A 23,542-nucleotide genomic window follows, 5' to 3' on the forward strand; every position below is an offset into this window, starting at 1 on the left:
AACAAAAATATATTCAAGTAAAAATATAAGATTCTTCACTTACTATTTGGGAAGGGAGGCTGGGAGGGTGAAGAAAGAAGTCAGGCTGCGCTCAGCTCTTGCAATGGAAGCAAGTGCAGGTACCCCTTGCATGGGGTAAAGTCCTCCTGGGCTTCCTCTCCTACTGTATCTGCTCTTTCAAAGTTAGGCAAATACGCTGTGCCTTTTCCTTTAATGAACATGGGGCTGATATCAAGTCTACATTGATTCGGATCCTCGATCCATAATGTAAGTAATCTTTCCATCTTGGTAACGATCGAAGAGCGTTGCTTCATATTTTTTTCTTCACAAAAAAAGTTGCCACGTGATCACTGTATCCCTCATAGAGACTAAACCCTTCACATGAGCTAAAATATGGGCTTTGTCCTTCATAAAAATCGCCACGGTCATCCGAATTAAGTCTTTATGTCTGTCATGTCCATCGGTGTTAATCCTTTCTATTTATTATTATTATTTTTTAATGATGTTAAGCATCGGTTCCACGGTCCAAAAAAAAACCAGCTTTCTTTTTTTAGGCCATAATGTGTAAAAAGGTGGGCGAAAAGGGCAAATAAACTACCAGCACAGAAACACAGATAAGCCATATGCATGAGCAAAGCATAAACACTATGGTGCTGGGGCCATAATGGCAGACAAGACTCGCGTGTTGTGAAGTCAAAACATCTTGGGTGGAGACCCTCTTTAAACTGAGAAGTCCCTGTAGTTGAAGAATATTTTGTCCACAGAGCAGCTTTCTGGATACAATGTTTATGTCCTTACAGATGAGGTACTATGACCCTCTTGTTTTGTTGGACCTCTGATTAACTTTCCACTAAGTGCCCCTGCTCCCATACCTAAATAAATACCAGACTGCTCTCATTTTGATGGCAACTTTCTTCAGAAATGCAATATATGAAACACCACATGACCCTGGCGGCTTTATATGGATCACCCATCTTCATACCACAGGAATGAGACATAAACTTGGAGGTTATCAAAGATTTGGGGGAGGAGGGATGGAAGATGGGAAGTGAAAGGTTTTAGCAATGCTCTTACAATCTTACTCTACACTTCTGTTATCTGCCAGAATGAAAGATAAGGTGTCATTCAGTGTTTTTTCACACTATTCACAATCCAGTTGAATTATGGTCGTACTAAACTGACTTTTGCAGACTCATGTGAACACATTAATTAAGATTATTATTTGCTATAAATTCTGATTTGGTAGTAATATTTAGAATAGAAGCCTTCTGATGAAAAACACAATATACGCCTCAATTATATTGTAAAATATCTCCCGTAGTTGATGTCAACAAACTCTACATGGCTCACTGGTTTCATCTGTGAGTGTGAGGATTATTTTCACATATTCATGCATTTCACCATATCATGTGTGGTATGAATCACAAACAGAAATTTGAGGAAATGAGGAGATACCATCAACACCCCATGCAATATGCTAACAAGGTGGCAAGAAAAGTGAGAAAACAGCACGGAATACTATGAACAAGTCGAACGTTTCTCAGGATCCCATGCTCCACAAATGGAAGCTATTTCCCCCTGCTGAGCAGTATATGGGCTGATATTACCCATGACATGTTTAAGGCTGTGAAGTGGACCTTGGAGAGTATTGCAGTTGATGGGCAGTATATGCTGGTTTTTACACTCTGTGACACATACGTCAAACTCAAACCACCCCAGGAAAATCCTGCCCTGCAGGTCATTTGTTCTGGGATCCAGAAGACAATATTAATATTTTTGGAAATACAGTTATCTGCCTTTTTTTTTTTTTTTTTTACAGTGAACATACCGTTTTCTACATCCCACAATGCATCACACCTTTTGTTTAACTAAATTGAAGATTGTTTTTGTAATCCATCAGCCATTAATTTGAGCAGAGGTTTTAAAATGGTCAAATGAAAATGTCCATCAAAAAAATCTGATAAGAATGAAGGGCAGTTTAAACACACAGCACAAATACTTGTCATTCATTTATGTAGTCACCAAGATAACGAAAGTTCGAAGAATTAAAAGGTGGAGAAAGAGAAGAATTTTTTTTAGCAATAAGCTATTTTTCTTCAATGTCACAACAAAATTATCAACTATCATAGTGGTGTAATTGATTGAGAAGAACTTATTGCCATGGAATGCATTTTAGATCGAAGCACAGCATTTTGTTTGACTGTGATTCTGCCTCCTCAAAAAGAGAATAGAAAGTGGAAGTGATGTAGAGTGAAGTACTGTTTCAAGCATTTCTCCTGATAACACGAAAACTTCAAACTTTTAATTGCTTAAATTACGTTCATTATTAATTATTTCATCAAAGAATTCTAGATGATTATTATGATGCTGATGATTGATTAGTTGGATTTTTCCAAAAGTAAAAATACATGTTTTGTGAATACATTGTTAAATGTATTGTGTCTTGTAGGAGGTAAATATTCAAGAAATTGCTCCTCCATTAATTTAATGCAAATGATGTAATGATTTCAACAAAAGAAAAAAAACCTTACATTTACAACCTACTGTTTTATGAAAGCTGTTTAAAATACTCACAGCCAAAAGAATGTACAGATTGCAGACAAAAGGTAAAATGTGAATACATGAGACCACAAAGAAATGCAGATGATTTGATCGAACATAAACTACTGAATGGTTTAATGTTGAATTGAAACCATTTGAACTCAATTTAAGAAGGATCGTTTGGCTCAAGCTCAGAGACAGTACTCACCACCACCAAAAAAGGAAACATCTTAGGAACAATGGCTTTGTATTGTTCCCATGAAGTTCCAGAAACTAGTAGAATCAATGCCAAAGTATACTGAAGCTCTTCTGACAGCTTGCTCTAATTTTTCACCCGTCTAAATATCGATCTAACCTTTGTCGTAAGCAGGGCCAGTGTCTGTTTCTGACCTCATACTGTATTTAGATAACCCAAGCTGGTTAGTGAGCCAGACCTCCACTAGAGTGTTGCTGACAATTCTCCAGTTGGCCACAAAACTTTCATCATATCCACACCATGTACATGAGGAATCACATGCATACGTTCTCAAACAGACTGTGAGAAACATGTAAACGTCACTAAGAAACAATAAAATCGACCTCACAAGCACAGCACGTCGCCGGACTAGACACACTTTTTCTTGGTCTTGTTTCAATTCCTTTCCTGTCTCAGATAGGAATGACACTGGCTTGCTTGTTACATTTCACTCAGTGAGGCTGCCTGAGAAACAACACGCATGTCATAGAAGAGGATGTGACGCACCTATTTGAGAGCAGCCCTGCATGCTGTCTGGTTTTAGAGATCTGGCTCGAGGAGAAAAGAAGGAAATCTGAACGAGAGTGCCTGAAAACATCTGGTGCACAGTTGCAGCAACCGAGACTCAGCCACCAGAAGCTCATTCTCAGCTTTCTTCCCCTTTACACCCTCCCTCCCTGTCTATCTCTGTATTTGGCCGTCACTTTTATAGAGACATTACAGCTTTTAATTACATCTAGTGATTCAGAGCAAGACTTTGGCTTCTGACCCAATCTTGTCCACGAGTAATGAGCAAGGGTGGGGATGTTGAGACATAACAAAGTGACAAGTATAGATCTACTGTCTTTGGTTGTATGCGCATCTTTGTGATTTTCTGTGTATCTGTGTTTCAACTAAACAGTAACAAATATGGGATGCCAATTCAAAGTAGAACCTTTAAGGTGGTAAGTAGGGACCATGCAGCAGAACGTCTGCACTGCACTCCCACCATCACTGAAAAGCTGAACACTGAGGTGATGTCACACAGTCACAATTTGAGTTTAAAGGAGTGACTATGACAGGTTTTCTGATGACATAAAACAGAAGAACCAACCAGGATCAATGGGGCTGTTGGAGGTTAGAAATGTCTTGTTTAACTTGGGAGAAGAGTCACTTTTGTGTGCCAGTGACCACAAAAAGGAGATTTTTACACCAAGAATTGAAGATGAACTCAGAGAGCCCCGAAGTTGTCCAAGGCCAATGTAAAAAAAAAAAAGGAAGAAAAGGATTCCAAAAATCTACTAGCTTCTTACTTGGCCTATGGTAGACCTCCCAACAAGCAGGATCTGCATACACACGTCGATCATCTGAGGAGAGCAAATGCTGAAAATACACCCATGTTACATTGTTACCTGAAAACATGGATGACAACGTAGTGGGGGCATTTGGCTAGTATGTCTCCCTCACTGTCAAAGGTCTGAGTTCAATTTTCGGGTCTTGATGTGTGGGGTTTGCATAGTGCAAAGATGCTTGAATGGGTTTTCTCAGGGTATTCTGATTTTAAAAAACATGCATATTTGGTTAATGGAAGTCCTTAAAGAGGACATATTTTGCTAACCCAAGTTTTTCTAGCATCTAAGATCTAATGTTGTCTCTATGGCTACTCAGTAAAAGTTAAATACCTTATTTTCCACACCATAAGGCACAGTGGAATTGAAGGCACACTCGCAATTACAGGGTCTGTTTCTGTACTTAAAGTGGGACTGTCATCCCTATAAACATTCTAAAATAGATATTGTAATGAAAAATACATATAAACAGTATTCCCTTCAATGTTTATACGAAAAAAATATATGTGAGCAGATCGTGCGTCATCCATGCGCATAGTTGCGCAATTGAGTGTCCCTCGGCATCCAAATGGTCGCCATATTAGTCGCATCCTCTTTCCTTGACGTCATCGTCACTTCCGCTGTTGAAAACGCGCAGTGCCTGCTACTATGGAAGCCGAACAACAGAGATATTTGGATTTTTCCGATGCCCCTTCTGACACCGAAGCTCCTTTCGAAAAGGACAACACCACACAACCGAGTAAAGTTACCGGCACAATATTACACAATTGTTTCTAGCCCTCAGGGCAATATTACACTATTTTTTCGAGCCATATTCAGATTCAATGTGATCACGGCCAAACAGCATCCTCGTCCGATCCACTTCCGCGGCGGAGATGAGCCATCGCGGCTCATCGCAGCCAGCCGGTGTGGCTGATTTTCTGCGCCGGTGGCATATAAGGAGGAGGTGGAGCCGAGCCATGCTGCTTTTAGGGGTATGTTCAAAGCCGGCGCAGTATGCGATGGACACTATGGAGACGAGGCTGAGTGAGGCATTGTTGGCTGGGCGACGCGCACATTGACACATTTCATACACGGATTGTTTGTTACGTTATGAGAGAGACCAATTACGTGGTCCACCCCAAACTATTATTTTTTTTTTTTAGTAGCTGTATACACGCCTACCTGTTATTTGGAACCCACGAAGCTCTCGTCCTCTGCACATGTGCAATCCATTTTCAAACTTATGAAGTGTAATTCCATTGTCCCGAGTGTTCACGCAATGTCCAGCAATGCAATGAGTTGGCATTTTAGCTAACACGAAGGAACAACGAGCTACCTTCCCGGAGGTAAAACTAATGGAAACAGACGAGTCCACTAGAGGACACTGCTGTCCTTTATGTCACTTCCTGCTTCTTCTCGAAAACAAATCCCTGAGAGGATTTTCATGGCAGGAGTTACAAAAAGCTATATACGTCAAAATCATGTTTTGTGGTGAAAAAAACACATGTGACCATATTGGCTGTGGGTTTTTCATTAATAATATACCAAAAATCATCTATTTCATGACAGGCCCACTTTAAGCCATACATAAGGTGCATCGTATTATTCAGTGCATGGTAAAACAAGCCAAAGCTACTATCCATTGAAAAAACAAAAAAAAAAAATATCAATATTTTGTCACAAATCCATCAAAGTCCTCATCCTCTGTATCTGAATTGAACAGCTGGCCAATTTCTCCATCAAATATGTTGGGTTTAACCTCTCTCTTTGCCAGGTTCTTTTTCAGCAATGCTGGACAATAGTTAAAGCAGATACAGTACCTTAGCCCAGGAATTCTCAATCCCTTCACATATGGTGGTATAACTCGGCTGGGGCTGCCTCTCAGTCTTAGTAAATGTCTGTTCACTGTCTCTCATCCATCATCCCGACATCACTCGGTAGATCAATTTCAGCACCTTGTTTACACCAATTTCCAGTGGTTAGAGTTCTTCTGTTAATCCACCCTAAATGATAGCAAGCTCCAAATTCATTTAATTCATTGAGTTTTTCACTGTAGCATTGACATTGACATTCATGGAGTCGCAGATCAACAAGAGGCAGTGATATGTGGAAAAAAGCAGCTGGTCTCTTTATACACACCTCTCAGACACGCTTTCATTTACTCCTCACCCATCCAGACTTTTTCATTAGCCTTAATGATGACTCTGACTGGAAACTTTTCTTTTGGCAGCATCTTCCTCTCAAAAATGACCATAGGTGGTAGTTTCTGTCCATTACCTTGGCAACCAAGAACAACAGTAAAAGCTGAATTCTCATATCCCGTGTTGCGTATGGATAGCGTGCTCCCCTTTCTCTCCACTCTATGGTTCAGGGGGATTTAAAAGTGAGAGGGACCTGGTCTATATTGGTGATGTGATTGGGCTGGATCTTTCTGTCGGTAATTTTGTTACTGCAGTAGGTGCGGATGATGGTCAGTTCGTAGGCATTCAAACAGTTTTTTCCCTCTGGCAATTAAGTCATTAAATTCTAATCAGCGTACCTCCTACCATATCCAAAAACATGCAACATTAATTGGACACTCTAAATTGATCCTAGGTGTGATTGTGAGTGCGGCTGTTTGTCTCTATGTGCTCTGTGATTGGCTGGCAAAGAGTTCAGGGTGTACCTGCCTCCTGCCCGTTGACAACTGGGATAGGCTCTAGCACTCCCCACGACCCTTGTGAGGATGAGTGGCTAAGAAAATGGATGGATGGATGGATGGATATATATATTTATATGTATTATTTTATATTTTATAGACGACACAATTCATCACTTTAAACTGCTCCCTTTGAACAATTGACATTGCACTGGTCTATAACGAGAACCGTAAACGGGTAAAGGCACTCTGTACAAGCTTAACACCATGTGGGACATGAACACATCTCTTACCTGTTCTAACTGAAGATTTTACATCTTGCACGTCTTATGAGGAATAGTTCCTATAAACAGAAACGTGGCTTGTTCTTTGTTCTTGTCGCTATGTTGTTCCTTGTTCTTTGTTCTGAATGTCGTACCAGGGCAGCACCGACTGCCAGATAAAAATTCCTTGTGTGTTTTTAAACTCTTGGCCAATAAAGGTGATTCTTCTTGGTCTTCCACCTCAGGCCAACTTTGGTTCTTAACTTGGTGCAGTTTATTCTCCTGCTTCCTCCACATCTGAATTATAGATTAATTGATTTTGAAACATCTCGCGACTGCTCTATTTCCATTTACAACTGCATAACTAATAGCTTGTAGTTTGAATTGTACCTCATAAGCATGTCTTTTCTCTGTCATTTTCGGCAGTCCTGACACAAACAAATGTTTTTTTGTAGCATACTGGTACTACAGTATACTGTATGTACCGGAGGCACGGTGTAGGTAATCAACACACTGTAAATAGTTTTATGTAATATTTACTAATTGGTTTATCGCTGCCAGTGGTCATCCAAAAATCCTGAAACAACCCTGATTCTTTGTTTCATCACCTACATGGTTTTTGAATATATTTATCTAGCCCAGACTGCCCCGATCCTGGCCACTGGCACAAAGTGGACACCGGTGGCTGCAATTGGACAGGCAAAGGCAGCACTCAGACACAAGGACATCGTTGGCCGAGTGCAGAACGGGAGGAGAAGCCTTGGGCTCGGGGCCAGTAAACCAGTATGGAGCAAGGCCAATACTAATGAGCGGCGCAAGCTGGAGGTACGTTGAGAACACCAACGCAGGCCAAGCAAGGGCAATGGTTGGCCTGGGAAGGAGTGGAGGCAAGGAAGCTCACCTGGAAAGAGCTTTAGGAGATGGAGGCATTCAGGACAAGCTTTACCATCAGAGCTGTATATGACGTCTTGCCTTCTCCCACGAACCTAAGTCGATCCCAAGTGCTTGTTATGTTCAAGTCCTGCAACACTGAGGCACATCCTGGTTGGTTCCAAGACCAGCCTTACTCAAGGCCGTTACACCTGGCGGCAAAACCAAGTGCTGAAGTGTCTCACTGATGTTCTGGAGAACCAGCGGATGAGGGTGAATGCCCTCCCACCCTTGTCAGACAACTGGCAATCACGGCTGTTTGTTCGGAAGGGGGAGAGGCAAACCGGCCACACCAATAAGCCACCAGACAGCGGACAGCTGGGCAGTGCATGAGACTGGAAATTGGAGGGTTTATAGCCTCCTCAATATCCAGGCTACTCAGAGTGACGGGAGTCCGAGGGAAGGCCGGGAAGCAGTCAGAAATCTCTCCAAGGCGGTGGAAAAGGCCAGCCAGTGGCTGTGGATAAAGAAGAAAGATCCCAATTGAGCCTTCAGGAGAATTGATGGCACCTAAGGGATGAACCTGGGATGCTGGGATTCACTGCTGAACCCTCACGAGAGTGTCGTGGGCCTAGGAGCGAAACACTTGATGATGAAAGGAAGCCCACTTGATAACCCGTAGGGTGCCATCACTTATTTGAACATCCCACAGAGCCTCATCGGAGCTGAAATATGCATAAATAGAGGGATATTAACATCTAGTCCTACATAATACATGTGATATACAGTTTACACAGTGGATAATATAGTCTTCACATTCATGTTGAATTGCCAGGATTTGGTCAAATAAAATGAGGGCTAGATAAATAATTTAAATTTTCCCCACTATTAATGTGACCTATAACCTGGTCAATGCAATTTAAAAAAAAGTATTTTTGGTAGCGGAAGTCGAAAATAGTGTGCACAAGTGTGCACACCCTTTTATGACAGGGGACGTCGCAGTTTTTAAAACCTTTTCGATGATGATGGTTTAGATGTATTTTGTTAAATAGATGAAAAGTGAAGAATGTCAATGGCTTGTGCATCCTATAATATTTTTCTGTATATGGCCCTTGAAAGTTGTCATAGACACCTGTGGTCCATAGATGTGGGCAGACATAACTGAAAAGCTTACACTCATGAAACTGCACTCTTCCCATGTACCGTATCAAATCTCTTTAAAACATACATATCCTTTCTTGCTGGGCGGCAAGGTTCAGGTCCCTGATCTCTATAGACCTTGGACATATATCTTGGATTAGTGGGAGTTGAGCTCTCTCTTTAATTTGATTACTTTCACCTTCCTGTGCTGTATGTCTGACAGATGCTCTTGCCTTTTGGAGTACACAAACCTCAGTGAGGTGAGACCCTGAAATGACAGTTGAAATTGCACTGTAATCATACACATCTAAAACCAACAAGAAAATGTCTGCCATATGGCCCAAAGCCCTCTATTTGTGTTTGAGTGAGACGCAAGGGGGATTATTGACAGAAGTTTTGAGAGCCATGTCTGGATAGATGAGCTGAGCAGCAGTGATTCTTGTTGGCCCGTTTGTGTGATCAAAACTTTCATAGCCACTCAGCTGTCCATCTGCCTGGTGTTTGACAAGTGTTTGATGCAGTGCAGGCCTTAAAGAGGATCAGATCCTTCCTGGATGGGCTTTTCCTTTACCCTGTGCAGCAGCAGCTTTGCTAATACATCAAACACATGCTCCCCTTCCTTCCACAACTCTGTGAACTAATAAGCTATTTTTATCAAACAATATGTGTCGGCTCACCAAAGGAGACTGAAAAGTGCCTTCCAGGGTTAGTACAACAATCAGAGAAAACAAAAAGCACCAACCTGAATGTACAGTATTCTCTCATCACCGCTATTGCAGAAAGGTTCCTGCCTGATCCTGATGGCCCCTGTCTCTGTTTTAGTGCCTAAGCCTGCCTGACTTAGTTTGGCTCCCCTCTCATTGAGCTCTGGTCCTGTTTTGGGACAGTTGCGCTCTGTGTCCAAACATGTGAAGGATTTCCTCATGAAAATTTGAAAGGCCTTGCGCAGAAATTAGAGTGAATCATGCAGGACAATTTCCTCCTATATTGTGCTCCATTCCGTTACAGCCCATGGAGACCAAGGGGTTGCAGTCTAAGTGAAATTAGTCAATCAGTGTGTGCACACATGAATGAAGAACACTTTGGCATGAAGGCAAATTCTTTTTATGGTGTGAACATCCACATGTACTTCAAATTACTAAATAGTTTATATTTAGGACAAAAATTGTGAAAAGTATGGTAGTGAAATCATGCATGCTTTTTTGTACGCTAAGAAAAGCCATAAAAGGGAGGGAAAACCTGCTCATCAGCCTCGTTTGGTCAAAACTATGATAGCTAGAGCTGTTTTTGTCCTACACCTTTTGAAAATGTAAACTGTGCCAAACGACTTAATTTTGTGCCACTTCTTAAAGTTTTCATTCGTCCATTTTCTGAGCCGCTTATCCTCACAAGGGTCGTGGAAGTGCTGGAGCCTATCCCATCTGTCAACGGCCAGGAGGGAGGGTACACCCTGAACTGGTTGCCAGTCAATGGCAGGGCACATCAAGACAATCAGACGCACTCACGATCACACATAGGTGCAATTTAGAGTGTCCAGTTAATGTTGCATGTTTTTGGGATGTGGAAGGAAACCGGAGTGCCCAGAGAAAACCATCACAGGCACGGGGAGAACATGCAAACTTCACACAGGCGGGGCCGGCATTTGAATGCTGGTCCTCAAAATTGTGAGGCCAATGGTCTAACCAGTTGGCCCACTGTGCCGCCTCTGAACTGTGACGCCAACACTTTCTAGCTGAGCCACTGTGCTGCCTTTTTTAAATTTTATTTTCTTATTTTATATATATTTTTTGTTTATATATACACAAATTTAAAAATGGCTTACAGCCATGCTACCCTGACAACGCCAAATCTTGTCAGATCTCGGAAGCTAAGAGAGTTTGGCCTTGGTTAGCACTTGGATGGGAGACCGCCTAGGTTTCCAATGACGTCACCATCACCCTTAGATCAATCGGAAAATTGAGGAAAGAAAAAAACTTCGCGCTTCACCTATCACCTATGTTCTCTGACCTCTATGACACGCAAGATGGCGGCATTGGAAACCTATCCATACCAGGTTCTGTAAGCTTCTTTCTCTGGCTAAATGCAGAGGGATTGCATCAGGGAGGGCATCCGGCGTAAAAGTGTGCCAAACAAATATGTGTTCGTCTGTGGCGATCCCTCAAGCTGAAAGAAAAAGAAGAAGAATAATTCAAATTAAAAAATTAATGAAGCCTGCATCATATCATTTAGCAAATGCATAATCGTCAGGAATTGTCGTCAGGAAGGGCATCCGGCTGTAAAACCTCTGCCCCAATAACTCAATATGCCTAGTTCACTACCCAAAGGGAGGAAGTTCCACCCAGTGGCGTCTGGACAACGGACCTAAAGCAGATGATGACGTGTGTATTATAGTCTTTTTTAAGTATGTTAAAACATCAAGTGTACAATAGTTTTGGTAATACTAATTCAATTACAAAATGTGCAGATGAACCAAGGAGGCATGAAGCAATATAAAATTATTATGTAAGTATTATGAGATGATCAGAGACTCTTCCCTCATATTGATGTACTGCTTTAGAAATCCAGCCAGCTGTAGCTCATCACTCTGTGTCCTTTAGTAATGACAGAGATCACATCTGTACTAACTTAACAGTTTGAATAATCAATTCCTACATTGTATCAGAGCGTGTCAGCAAGCTTTAAATCTTCTACTAAATTGTACCTACTCCCTTGTGTGCCGCTGCTGTCTTAAGCTTACTTTGCCTTGACCTCATCCATACAACAAATACAAAACTATCAGGCCCACAAGAGCAACACGCCTTCAGGAGCATCACCACGGCCCTTTCTTTGATAAGGTGCTGACCTTGATATTTTTCTCATCTGAAATTAAACACCACATTAAGCCATTCATTAAAGTCAACTAAGCCTAATTATGCCTCACTTACCCGAGTACCCATGCGGCACGACAGCCACATGTACTTAAGTCCAGATGTGTCGATGAGTCAGTCGGGTGATAGCAAGCCGCAGAGGGGGCTTCGCTCTTCTCAGGAGTTCTGTGGTTTCTAGGCGCATCAAGCTGAGCGGGGCTGTCGTTAATGGCTGTTCCCTGCCTGGCTGCTTACCCTCATGACACCATTGGCTTGGTGAAATCACTGTTATTTAGTTGAAAGTGGAAGAAAAAAATTCAAAGTGGAAAAAAAATGCTGTATGGACTCACCAACCAGTGTACACAGGCAGACAGAAATGGAGAAAATATTGACGGTATTTACTTCTGCCTTGAATTACGACCTCAAGTATTGCACTTCAAAAAACTGGAAAGCATATTGCCATAAAATGGAACTTTTCTACTATTTCTATTTCATGGTTTCTGATATTGTACATCAAGATAGAATGATCTAATAATACCTAAACAAGATTTGTTTGTGTTAGAAGTGTTTTGATTTGGATTTAATTTGTAACCATTCTCCAGTCAGTCAATAATTTTTCAAATTTGAGTACATTTTAATTTGGACAGATTATAATTGTTAGGTTAAATGCCGTTAAATGCCGTGTCTATGTCTGCTTTTCAGTTAATGGCTCTGAGTTCTAATCCCAATTTGGACCATCCAGTGTGGAGTTTGTGTGTTCTTCCTCAACTTGCATGTTTTTTTTTTTCTCCAGGGACCCTGGTTTACATCTACATATTCCTGCTAAATTTATTGAAGTCACCAAATTATCAATATGTATGATTGTAAGTGTGAATACTCAATAGACTGTGACTGATTGGTGACCAGTTTAGTGGGTTGCCCACTTAGACTAGACCCTTAGTTGGACTAATGTTTGGGTACTGTGCATTGTGCTTTAGTCTAACTAACTACACTGTTGTGGAGTTGAAATCTTTTATTTATTTTTTTATTTGATTACTTTTCATGGAAAAACCCAGTGATTTTTTTCATATTTTAGTGTAAATCTTGCACAGAGTAGATTTAAACTAATAAACCTTGCACAGGGTGGAAAGAAACCATCTGGTCTTGTTGACTTCATCCAACTCGGTGAGCATCACAATTGGTAATAAAACATGATGCAGCTGAAGTGAATGTACAGTACTACTCTTTTTCAGCTTTACTTTCAGCTGAGGAAACGAAATACGAATAGTCATTCATCATATTAATCAGTGAGCTCTGTCATTTATTTGTTGTTGTTAAGACCATGTGATGTCATGAAAACACATGCTATTTTTAAACAGGATTTTAAAAAGGTGTTCCACAGTCGTCCAACATTTGAAGTATAAATGATTATATATCAGTTTGTGAAACTGAACCTCTTATGGTGAATCCTCCTCAAGAAAAAAATATACCACTAAATGTCCCATAGATCTTCAGAGTTTGAACTGCTAAGTCTTTCCGTTTCTTTGTCATTTGGGACACTTATTCCAAGAGAATAATAATACAGTACAAATTTACACCAGAAATTGCATAAAGAGGACATTCAAAGGGTAATACATCATTCATTATGGAAATTTGAATGAAGTGTAGTTAAAAGTGTTGAGGTAGGCATTTTTTCACTAATGTGAGTTGATTGTGTTAGATTTAGAGGCAGCATCATTGTTTCAACTTTTGGTTGTTCACAGAATTAATATCGTTCAGGAAAATACAGAATTCATAATTCCTCAACAAGCATGCTTTTATGTTCCAATGCCACCTCCATCACCAAAATGCAATACACATTACTAGAGTTTGGGTCAAATATTCTGGGAACCTTTACAATGTGAACACAATAAAACGCTTACTCTACCAAACCGAAACAAAAGGGTATCACTTTGAAATGAGGGCGAGGGAAGATCATCAAACTGCTCTATTCCATAAATAATATGCGATTACATTTATTTGTTTTAGTTGCAGACAGTGGGTCTCCAGACAAACATCCTATTTAACTTTGGTGCGGTTCTTATTTTCCCAACTGAATTTCGTTTTGAAACTACAATACCACAGTCAAACTGTATCTTCCAAAGTGCATCTTGGAAGGATGGGAAAACATGTCCAAGTGTTTCCAGGATTAAGAATCTTAACAAACAAATCATTGAATTACATGTTTCCTTGCACACTTGGAAACAATGTTTCCAATGAATCTGTTAAGGACAGTACACAACTGGAAGTGAAGGTATAAAAGAGAACCTTTGGAATCACAGAACAGAGTTTGAGCATTTTAGAAATTGTTGTGAAAGATTATTATTATTTTTTTTTTATCACATCATACTTGTTAATTCACCTCTAAACATTGGAAGCAGAGGTGGTATCCCAAACTACATGAGGGAATAGTCATGAGATTGTGAAATGCAACAAAGTGTCATGTTAAACTTGGAGCAGACTGATGGGTACTTTAATGAGTGCGGTCATCCTCTGTTCTTTGGCCCTATTGGATCATTTGTGGCTGTTTCTTGCTGCTATGATAGACCCTCTCAGTGGGGGAAAAACACGCTGTTCATACTGCCTATTCGCCATATTAATCACCTTGTCATTCATGCATGTTTAGGTAGGAATTTTCCGCTTAGGGATGTTAATCTCCGCGTTGGTTTTCACTTTAATTTATTGTTAATAAAAAAAAAAGGAGCATCAAAGAGCAGATGGGTGAGCTAACATGCGTTAATCCCTCTGCATGTCAAGCACCAGGTTTTAGATGAGAAAATAATGACCAAACTAATCCCAACATTAGCTTTCTGAATTGGAATGTGTATGTTTTAAATCATTTTAGCCCTGCTGCCTGATAGGAAGCAGAGCATGGGATGAGGAAGAGAAGGACAAAGTGTAAGAGTGAATGAAAGAGTGCGACACACACTAACCTTGTTAGAGCTTAGTGACACTGCACAGAGACTCTTGTCGGTTGGTTGGCAAGATGACGGTTTTTGTAAATGATTGTTCTCTCAGTCATGAAGCTGATTTCTTTTTCCCAGCATCTGTTTGTCTTAGTATTTCTAAAATATTGAGTTTTTGCCAGGGTGGGATGGTAGATGACTGATTTGCACATCTGCTGCTGTTCTGAAGACCTGGGATCAAATCCCCCCTTCGGCTGTATGGATTTTGCATGTTCTCTCCATGCCCATATGGGTTTTCACTGATAGATACCTGTAGGTACTCCAGGTATTCTGGTTTCCCCGCACATCCAAAAAACTTGCATGTTAGGTTAATTGGTGATTCTAAAACGCGCCCATATGTATGAATGTCAGTGCGAATCGTTGTTTCTATGTGCCATGCTATTGGCTTGCAACCAGTTGAGGGTGTACCTCACCTCCTGTCCGAAGATAGCTGGGAAAGGCTCCAGCATTCCTCTGACCCGTCTAAGGATAAGCAGTACAGGAAATGGGTGGCCATTTTTGGTACATCTATTTTCTGAGCTGCTTATCCTCACAAAGGTCACGGGAGTGCTGGAGCCTACCCCAGCTGTCATCGGGCAGGAAGCGGGGTACACCTTGTACAGGTTACCAGCCAATCGTACGGCACATAGTGACAAACAACCATTCGCGGTCACAATGAGACCTAAGGGAAATTTGGAGTGTCTAATTAATGCATGTATTGGGCATGTGGGAGGAAACAGGACTGCCTGGAAAATACCTACGCAGGCACATGTAAACTCCAGACAGGTGGGGCCGGGATTTGAACCCCAGTCTTCAGAACTGTGAAGCCAACGCTCTCACTCGTTGTGCCACCATGCTGTCTTTTTGGTATGTTTTTATCTGAAAAAATTCTCCTACTGTGAACTGATGCGGAATTTAACTTTGAACCTTATTTGAGTGCTTGGGCCAAGCCGTGGACTAGATCTCTCTGAACTTTAGCTCACCTGATGTCATCTGGACATGTGCCACCAATCATGAAATCTTTGTAGCAATTTGTAGAAACATCCTCATATGTAACCTTTTCCCAGACAGTCACTGGTATGTAAGTAAAGAGAACACAGCATGGGTACTGCATGTCTCCTTTTTCCTCCACAGTGTTACAAATGTATGTGTGAGGCGGCCCTTAATGGTTGATAATCCAATTCCCACCACTGAAATCAAATACCACTGGCGCCACTGGTTTTCTTTTTCCCCGGTCACAAAGGATGGGCTCCACTACAGCTTGTTTATGTAAAAGATGAGCCACTGAATATGAATTTACCCCTATGGAGTCCACTACTTCAAATTTGTTGATTTACAACTTGTCAACCACTCCCTTTTCTCTGAAGGGTATTAATAGGCTGGGTTGGGGGGGGGTCAGCAAAATAGCATCCCATTTACCGTATGTCTTAATGCTTTCTTGAGGTCAGTCATTGATTTTCTCAAACCACAAGCAATCGAGATAAGATTAGGCCTTCGATTCGTGCAGTGCTGCCAGCGTTGTTAGTGGATGAAATCATTTGGGCTCCGCTTCTAGACAGTGCATTTAAATTTGTTCACAAGTCAGTTGCAGAGTAGCAACATCTGCTCATGGGGATCTGTTGGACATTTTAGGAATTGAAAATCGCAATACTGTGATACAGTCTACCCTTTTTTCCCCCTTGTTCCCCCTACAATACATGAGAAGGCCTGAAAGTTTCCCATGTTATATAAAATTGAAAGTTGAATCTGTGAATCCAATCCAGTCCATTTTCTGGACCGCTTATCCTCACTAGGGTCATGGACGTGATGGAGACAATCCCAGCTATCTTGAGGCAAGAGGCGGGGTACACCCTGAGCTGGTTGCCAACTAATCACAGGCCACATATAAACAAGCAACCATTCACACTGACATCCACACTTACAGGTAATTTAGTGTCTCCAATCAACCTACGACACATTTTTATAATGTGGGAGGAAAACAGAGTGCCCGGAGAAAACCCACACAGGCAATGCGAGAACATGCAAACTCCACGCAGGCGAGACTGGATTTGAACACAGGTACTTAGAACTGTGAGGCAGATGTGCTAACCAGTTGTTACCTACCCACCTTACTGTGCAAACTTGTGTAAATCCAAACTGTACAAGACAATATTTTCACCGCTTTCTGATCTTTAAACTAAATACTTTAGAATAAAGTTTAATAACCACAACTGTTGCCCTCCTTAGTAACATTTGTTCTTTTTTTTCCAGCAAATGTCAATCTTAAAGAGTTCATGTGCAGTGGGTTTTCTTGCACTGCCTATTCTATATATAGATTCATTTGTGTGGGACATAAATACCTTAAAGCAGTAGCAAGACTAATAATATGATCTGTGTAATATTTAATAGTTGGAAAAGTAGCTTGTTGTTGGATCTTTTCCGTGCATTTACCTTGATTACCACAGAGGGTTGCTAACAGTGCAGAAAAATCAGAATCTCTTGCCAAAGTATTTCTGAATTTCATGTAGGTGATTGATATAGGATCTTACACTCAGTGGGATACAAGGAATTAAGGGCATGTCTGTGTTTCGTACACACGCAGACACAGGAACATCAACATTAAAGAATTCCACCAAAGGTCATTTCTGACAGCAATAAACAACCGTCCCGCCACAAGCTCTGCTTCTGATTTTCAATACAAAACATTTTGATTTGCACTTGAGATTTTTTTTTTCTTTATTTGTTTGATTTACATTCATTTCCAGCTCAAATTCAAATGTCAAGCTGGCAGAAAAAGATTATATCTGTAAAGGAAAGCTAAACATTGGTGAGTTATGCTTCTGCTGTGGTGTATAAAAGCAGCCAGAACGGAAATAAATAGCATGTGAGGGATCATAATTTTCTGATAAAAGCTGTTCTCCTTTAATTCAATTCCTTATGTTCCACTTACATTGTCAAAATGGAGACAGCAAATGGGTTTAAACTTTCTGTGCTTCCCAAGATAAAATCATCTTTACATTTTATAAGATTTATGATGATGTTCTTAGTTTTTAAATGAATGATCAACTTAAGTTAATAATTTGTTTACAGGTAAATGAAGCAGTTTCCTCTGTGAATCTTGCTCATAAGCTTAAGTAATAATGTGAACACAAATTGGTGAAAGCAAACAGGATGCATGGTGTCTTGAGGAAAACCCAAACATGGTTGTTGGAAATATATGATAGATTATCTCTGATTGGATCAGAATCTGGAGGAAGATGCTTTTGTGGGGATTGGTTGCCCTCTAGCTGCCAACACTGAGAAGTTTGTATTCAACTTGCAGTTTATATTGCAGTTTGGACGAACTCCTTTAATATAGTAAATAATACTGCCAAGAGTGCAAGCCTGGAGACTACAAATGGTAGTTAGTTAATCTTGGGTATTTATTGTGTTATTTATTCACAAATGCGATGATTTGGAAACAGAGACCATCTGACGGGGTGCAATTGCTTTGCAAAAACTTCCTTTTATACTCATGAGAATGTTTTAGGCTTCCTGCGCAAGTTTCACTTGACCATCACAGTCGAGCTGTGAATTTGTCAAAGACAAAGACGGTACAATGGATGAGAAATCAAAACAACAGAGTACCAAACTGCAGAAGCAATAACAAATAGCAATCGCTCAACGTTTGTACAAAACGATCTCCACATAACACCTCCAGAAGTCATACGTCTGATATGGATACTAAACACAAACATAAACATTCAACACTTCATTGTAGAAGTTCCCAATTCCCAATCATGAACACGATAACTTTTGTTTTTTTTTTACGTTCATCTTTATTTACATTTCAAACGGTTGCTGTAAATGCTTAAATGTAACCTTGCGTCCAAGGAATCAAGTTTTCTGTGTTACAGGACTTTAACGGTGGACCAGTTCCTTTATAGCTGTCAAATATAATTTACAATGAGTTTGATTCACTAATGGTGTTGTTTATCAGGCTCCTAGCAACACTGTTTTGAATGAAAATTGCCTCTTTAAATGGCTAGGAAAACTCTGCCATAAGCCAAAAGCCTTTCAGGTCCAAGTTTGCTTTAACAAACATTCTCGCGCTGTAAGCCATGCTAAAAATCTAAAGTGGCATCAGTTAAGCAAGTGTACAAAGTTTTCCACTCACATTCTTCCATGTCAGGGCATACAATTTCGATGGAAGTGATGTGAAAGTTGTTCTCACAGGCTAAAAGCTGTGTGTGAGAAGCTTTATGGCCATGACTTAAATTGGCAATGTGGCTCAAAATAACCAATTGAGATTAATTGCAGGAAATAGCTCTGAGATGGTTTGATGTTTGCATGCATCTGTATTATTCATCGCGAGAGCCTATTAGCAGGGTAATATCTCGCCTTCTCATGCATGTCAGCTTAAACAAGTGCAAATTTTAGTCCAGGAATGGGCACAGGGTGTGTTCTCGGGGTGCTTAAAAGGCCAAGTGGAAGCACATATGAGAAGGCAATTAGGGATAATACCCTTTTACACTGGGTTACCTATGTTTTCGTGAGAAAAGACTCAAACAAGTGCAATGAGGAGAGCCAGAAGCTATTGAAAGCTTTCCCAAAACGTATTTATTTTCCTCCAGCGCCACTCCACCCGACTCTCACTTGAACTGTAGCGTGGAGTGAATCACATGTTGTACATCAGGACCCAGATTTGATCTCGTCATTCAAGAATCACTATACTTTCACCCCATTAGATTTTCTTTTACCTTCAATTCCCTCCCACTCACTCTGTTTTACATAAATCAAACACACACACACATCGCTATCGTATTTGTGGACTTGGCAGCCAGATTGTTGCCTTGCGGTTTAGTAGCCTCCATTTTTCCTGTCACAGAGAGTTGAGGGTGCAAAACCTACACCACACGTTTCTATGAGAACAGCCTGTCAGTTTCCAGCATGTCTCGTCCCAGCGGGAAAACCTGGGGTGGATTAACCTTAGGCTGAGGGACTGAGTTGGGAAGAATTGAGTTTCTTGAGTTTCTGTGCTTTTCTGTTCCATTGGCAATGGAAACTGTTGGGGTGAATGGATAGTTCAAACCTCATGCTCAGACCCGACTACTGAAGCTAATAACATGTTGTACACTACTGATTCATTTAATGCTTTGTATGTATTTGGTATCATTTTAGCATGCAGGAATAATTTAACTAAAGAGTCCATGGAAAGTCTTTGAAAGGGTAGGCACTGTAAATCTTGGAAGTAAGTTCCACAAACTGTCTTGTCCTGCTCGACGCAATGCCAGCTTGATGAGCACAAGTATCAGGAAGGACAAATGTGATAAAATGTTCTTTTTAATGCCAAAGGAAATATAAAGGCTATGAAATGGACATGGCTTCGCAGCATGTAATAACCTTTAGTCTGAACATGCAAATTCCACACGTGTGAGTCCAGATTTGAACCCGGATCCTCAGAACTGTGAGAAAGATGTTTTCATCAGACTTACAACCGTGCTGCCACATGCACTACACTACAGTGTATAATAAAATATAAACAGTAGTCCTGAGTTTTACCGCATATGTGTCGCTTTACGTACGTCCTCAATTGTAGTTCACATTAACGCCTGACAATCTTCGATGGAGTTTATGGTAAAGAAATGACGAAGGAGCTGAATAACTGAAAAACACATTTTCCTCTTTTTTTTTGTTCCTTAGGAGGCTCGGGGAAGCATCGATCCACAGAGCCCAAGAAGAAGAACAAGAAGAAGCTGCGAATTTGGGCCCAGGACCAGCACAGTGACCACTTGGCCTCTGCGTGCTCCACCCAGTGAGGACTGAAAAGATGGAGAACCTACGAGAAGCTGCTAGCTGCAACCATGCTCTGACTGACAAATATCACGAAGGACCGTCAACCTCTCTTGCCTATAAGACCTCCAATAACATCTCATATACCCCCTCACCTACCACAACATCGCTATGATTGGGAAATTTGTCACTGCAAAAATATTTGTCTACTATAAAATATCATTACCAACACTCTAAAAACATACTCCATGCACTTGTCTCTTGCTACTCTGCCTTGGCTTCACTGTTCAGCCAGGTGACTCAATTTCCGCAGCCCCACCCCGCACCTTGCCTTGTGGACCTTTACAGGTGACATGACTGAACTCATTTCCCCTCAATAATAATGTCATTAACTGTCTTGGATGATGGAGGATGGTGGGGCAACCAGAGAGGCAGGAAAGCCAAATCGAGGGAGGTGGAAGAGAGAAGGTAGTGAGAGAGAGAGATATAGAGAGCGAGAGAGTTGGCAAACTATATTGTTCAAGGGAGAGTATGTAAGGGGAGACGAAGTATTAATATGGAAGATTAAGACGTATGAGATTGGGCTGAGGAAAGTGAGGCTGACGGCCAAGAAGATGGCACCTTGAGCTGAAAGAGACAGTTGTTTTGTTTCTATATTTATGTCAAAGCTACCCTCACATTTCTGTCTGAATGGATATGGACTGCTCCCATGTGTGGCCTTTATGTTCTGTACATTTTTGAGAGTAATATTAAATAAATTACTACGCATAGTTGCAAAGTATTTTATTCTCAGCACAAACTGTTTACGTTCAGTCCGCTGTCTGCTCTAACTGTATAGTGTGCATAAAAAAAAAGAAACCCTAAGAAATTTAGTCGTTTGACCCGCATGGCAAGAGACACACATGTACATAGTTTATATAATTCTGAAAGCTTATTGCTGTATTTTCAGTATTGGCCTGTTCACCATTCTAAATGTTGTAGAGAAACGGCTGTAATACCAAGTTGCAGATTAAAATAATTAAAAACAATAACATAGCTAAAATGTAGCTACTTCATTTATATGGTATATATTTGATTTATTTATTAATTCTATTTTATACTTTTTTGTTCAAAGACAATTTATTTTTGCCTTTTACTGTTACTCTTATAAGCTTTAATATTCTTTAAGTTTGACATAATGTGCATATCTGCAAGAATCTGTTTCTTTCATGTAACAGTGTTGTATTCCATCCATTCAACCACAGCTACTGATTTCACTGAAGAAACAAAAATGACGTATACAACTCTGCTATGATATATTCTGAGTTTAATAATGAGGCGCCGGCAAATGTATGGTCATAGGACTGCATATGTGTACGTTGTGTTTTATTAAACATTTCATGTGACTGTATGATGATTGTTTGTTATGATCGATAGTTCTAATATATGTGGCTACAGTCTGAAACATGTACAAAAGTGGAGCAGAACTTTGCAACAATAAGAAAATACAGGTTCCGTGGTGACGACAGTTGAGAATCACTGTTATAAAGTGCTATTTTTCTCATTAAAAACACATTGCAATTTTTTTTTGTTTTTGTTTCGTTTGGGGAAGGGTGTGGAGCAACAGCCAAACGGATTAATGGCTTTTCCAGTGATTTCAATGGACAACATTAATTGTATATATGGGTCTTTTCAGGTTTGAGCATGGTCACAGAACAAATTAAACTCATATCTCAAGGCAAAATGTGCAACTTTCATATTGTGAGACAACCACCCTTATGATGGCCTCAAGCACCCTCTTTAGTGGCAACACCTTTTAACTTGAGTCGACTACTAACTGCAGTAACTCCATTACTATGACATCACGATTAAGTCATACACAAGTCGAAATAATCCGCCAACATTTTTGCTGGCAAAATGTAATTTGCTGTGACTGTGTGTCATTTGTTTTGGCTGCAAAAGAAACAGGTTTTTCCTTCCTACTTCCTGGCCGAGCAGGAAACCTTGCTTGTGGAAATTTTTAATTCGCTCTCTATCAAGCCCAACAGGTTTTAAAATGATGAACTGAAAATCTAAATGAGGCTTCAAAAATATTCATCCATTTTCTGAGCCACTTATCCTCGCAAGGGAAAAGGAACTGCTGGAGCCTACCCCAGCTATCTTCGGGCAGGAGGCAGTGTGGACCCTGAACTGGTTGCCGGCCAATCGCAGGGCACATAGAGTCAAACAACCAGTCACACTCCCATTCATAGCAAAGGCCAATTTAGAATGTCCAATTAATACATGTTTTTATGATGTGGGAGGAAACCAGAGTGTCCAGAGAAAGCCTACGCAAGCACAGGGAGAACATGTAAACTCCACACAGGTGGAGGCCAGGATTTAAACCCTGGTCCCCAGAACTGTGAGGCCAACACTCAACAGCTGCTGCATGGTGCCACCCTTATACGGTGAAGAAAACAAGTATTTGAACACCTTTCTATATTTCAAGTTCTCCCACTTAGAAATCACGGAGTGGTCTGAGATTTTCACTGTAGGTGCATGTCCACTGTGAGAAAGATAATCTAAAAAGAAAAATCCAGAAATCGTAATGTATGATTTTTTTTTAACAATTTATTTGTGTGATACAGCTGCAAATAAGTGTTTGAACACCTGTCTATCAGCTAGAATTCTGACCCTCAAAAATGTGTTTGTCCGCCTTTAAAAGTCCACCTCCACTCCATGTATCATCCTGAATCAGATGCACCTGTGTCAGGTCGTTAGCTGCGTAAAGACACCTGTCCACCACATATAATCAGTAAGACTCAAACGTGTAACATGGCCAAGACCAAAGAGCTGTCCAGAGACAAAATTGTGCAACTCCACAGAGCTGGAAAGGGCTACGGAGAAATTGTCAAGCTGCTTGTTGAAAAAAGGTCCACTGTTGGAGCAATCATTAGAAAATGGAAGAAGCTAAACATGACGGTCAGTCTCAATTGGAGTGGAGCCCTGTGCAAGATATCACCTCGT

General features: G+C 40.6%; 1 protein-coding gene across 1 annotated transcript in view; it reads left to right on the forward strand.

The window, feature by feature from the left end:
* The window catches only part of rspo2 (R-spondin 2), an 80,954-nt gene extending 59,629 nt beyond the window's left edge, over positions 1 to 21,325 (forward strand). Inside the window, exon 6 of the mRNA XM_061821152.1 lies at positions 20,468 to 21,325. Within this exon, the coding sequence (XP_061677136.1) occupies positions 20,468 to 20,583 (116 nt within the window). The 3' untranslated portion in view covers positions 20,584 to 21,325. The remainder of the gene's footprint in view (positions 1 to 20,467) is intronic.
* The last annotated feature ends 2,217 nt before the right edge of the window (positions 21,326 to 23,542 follow it).

This window comes from Syngnathoides biaculeatus, chromosome 5 (assembly GCF_019802595.1).
Source record: "Syngnathoides biaculeatus isolate LvHL_M chromosome 5, ASM1980259v1, whole genome shotgun sequence".
NCBI lineage: Eukaryota > Metazoa > Chordata > Actinopteri > Syngnathiformes > Syngnathidae > Syngnathoides > Syngnathoides biaculeatus.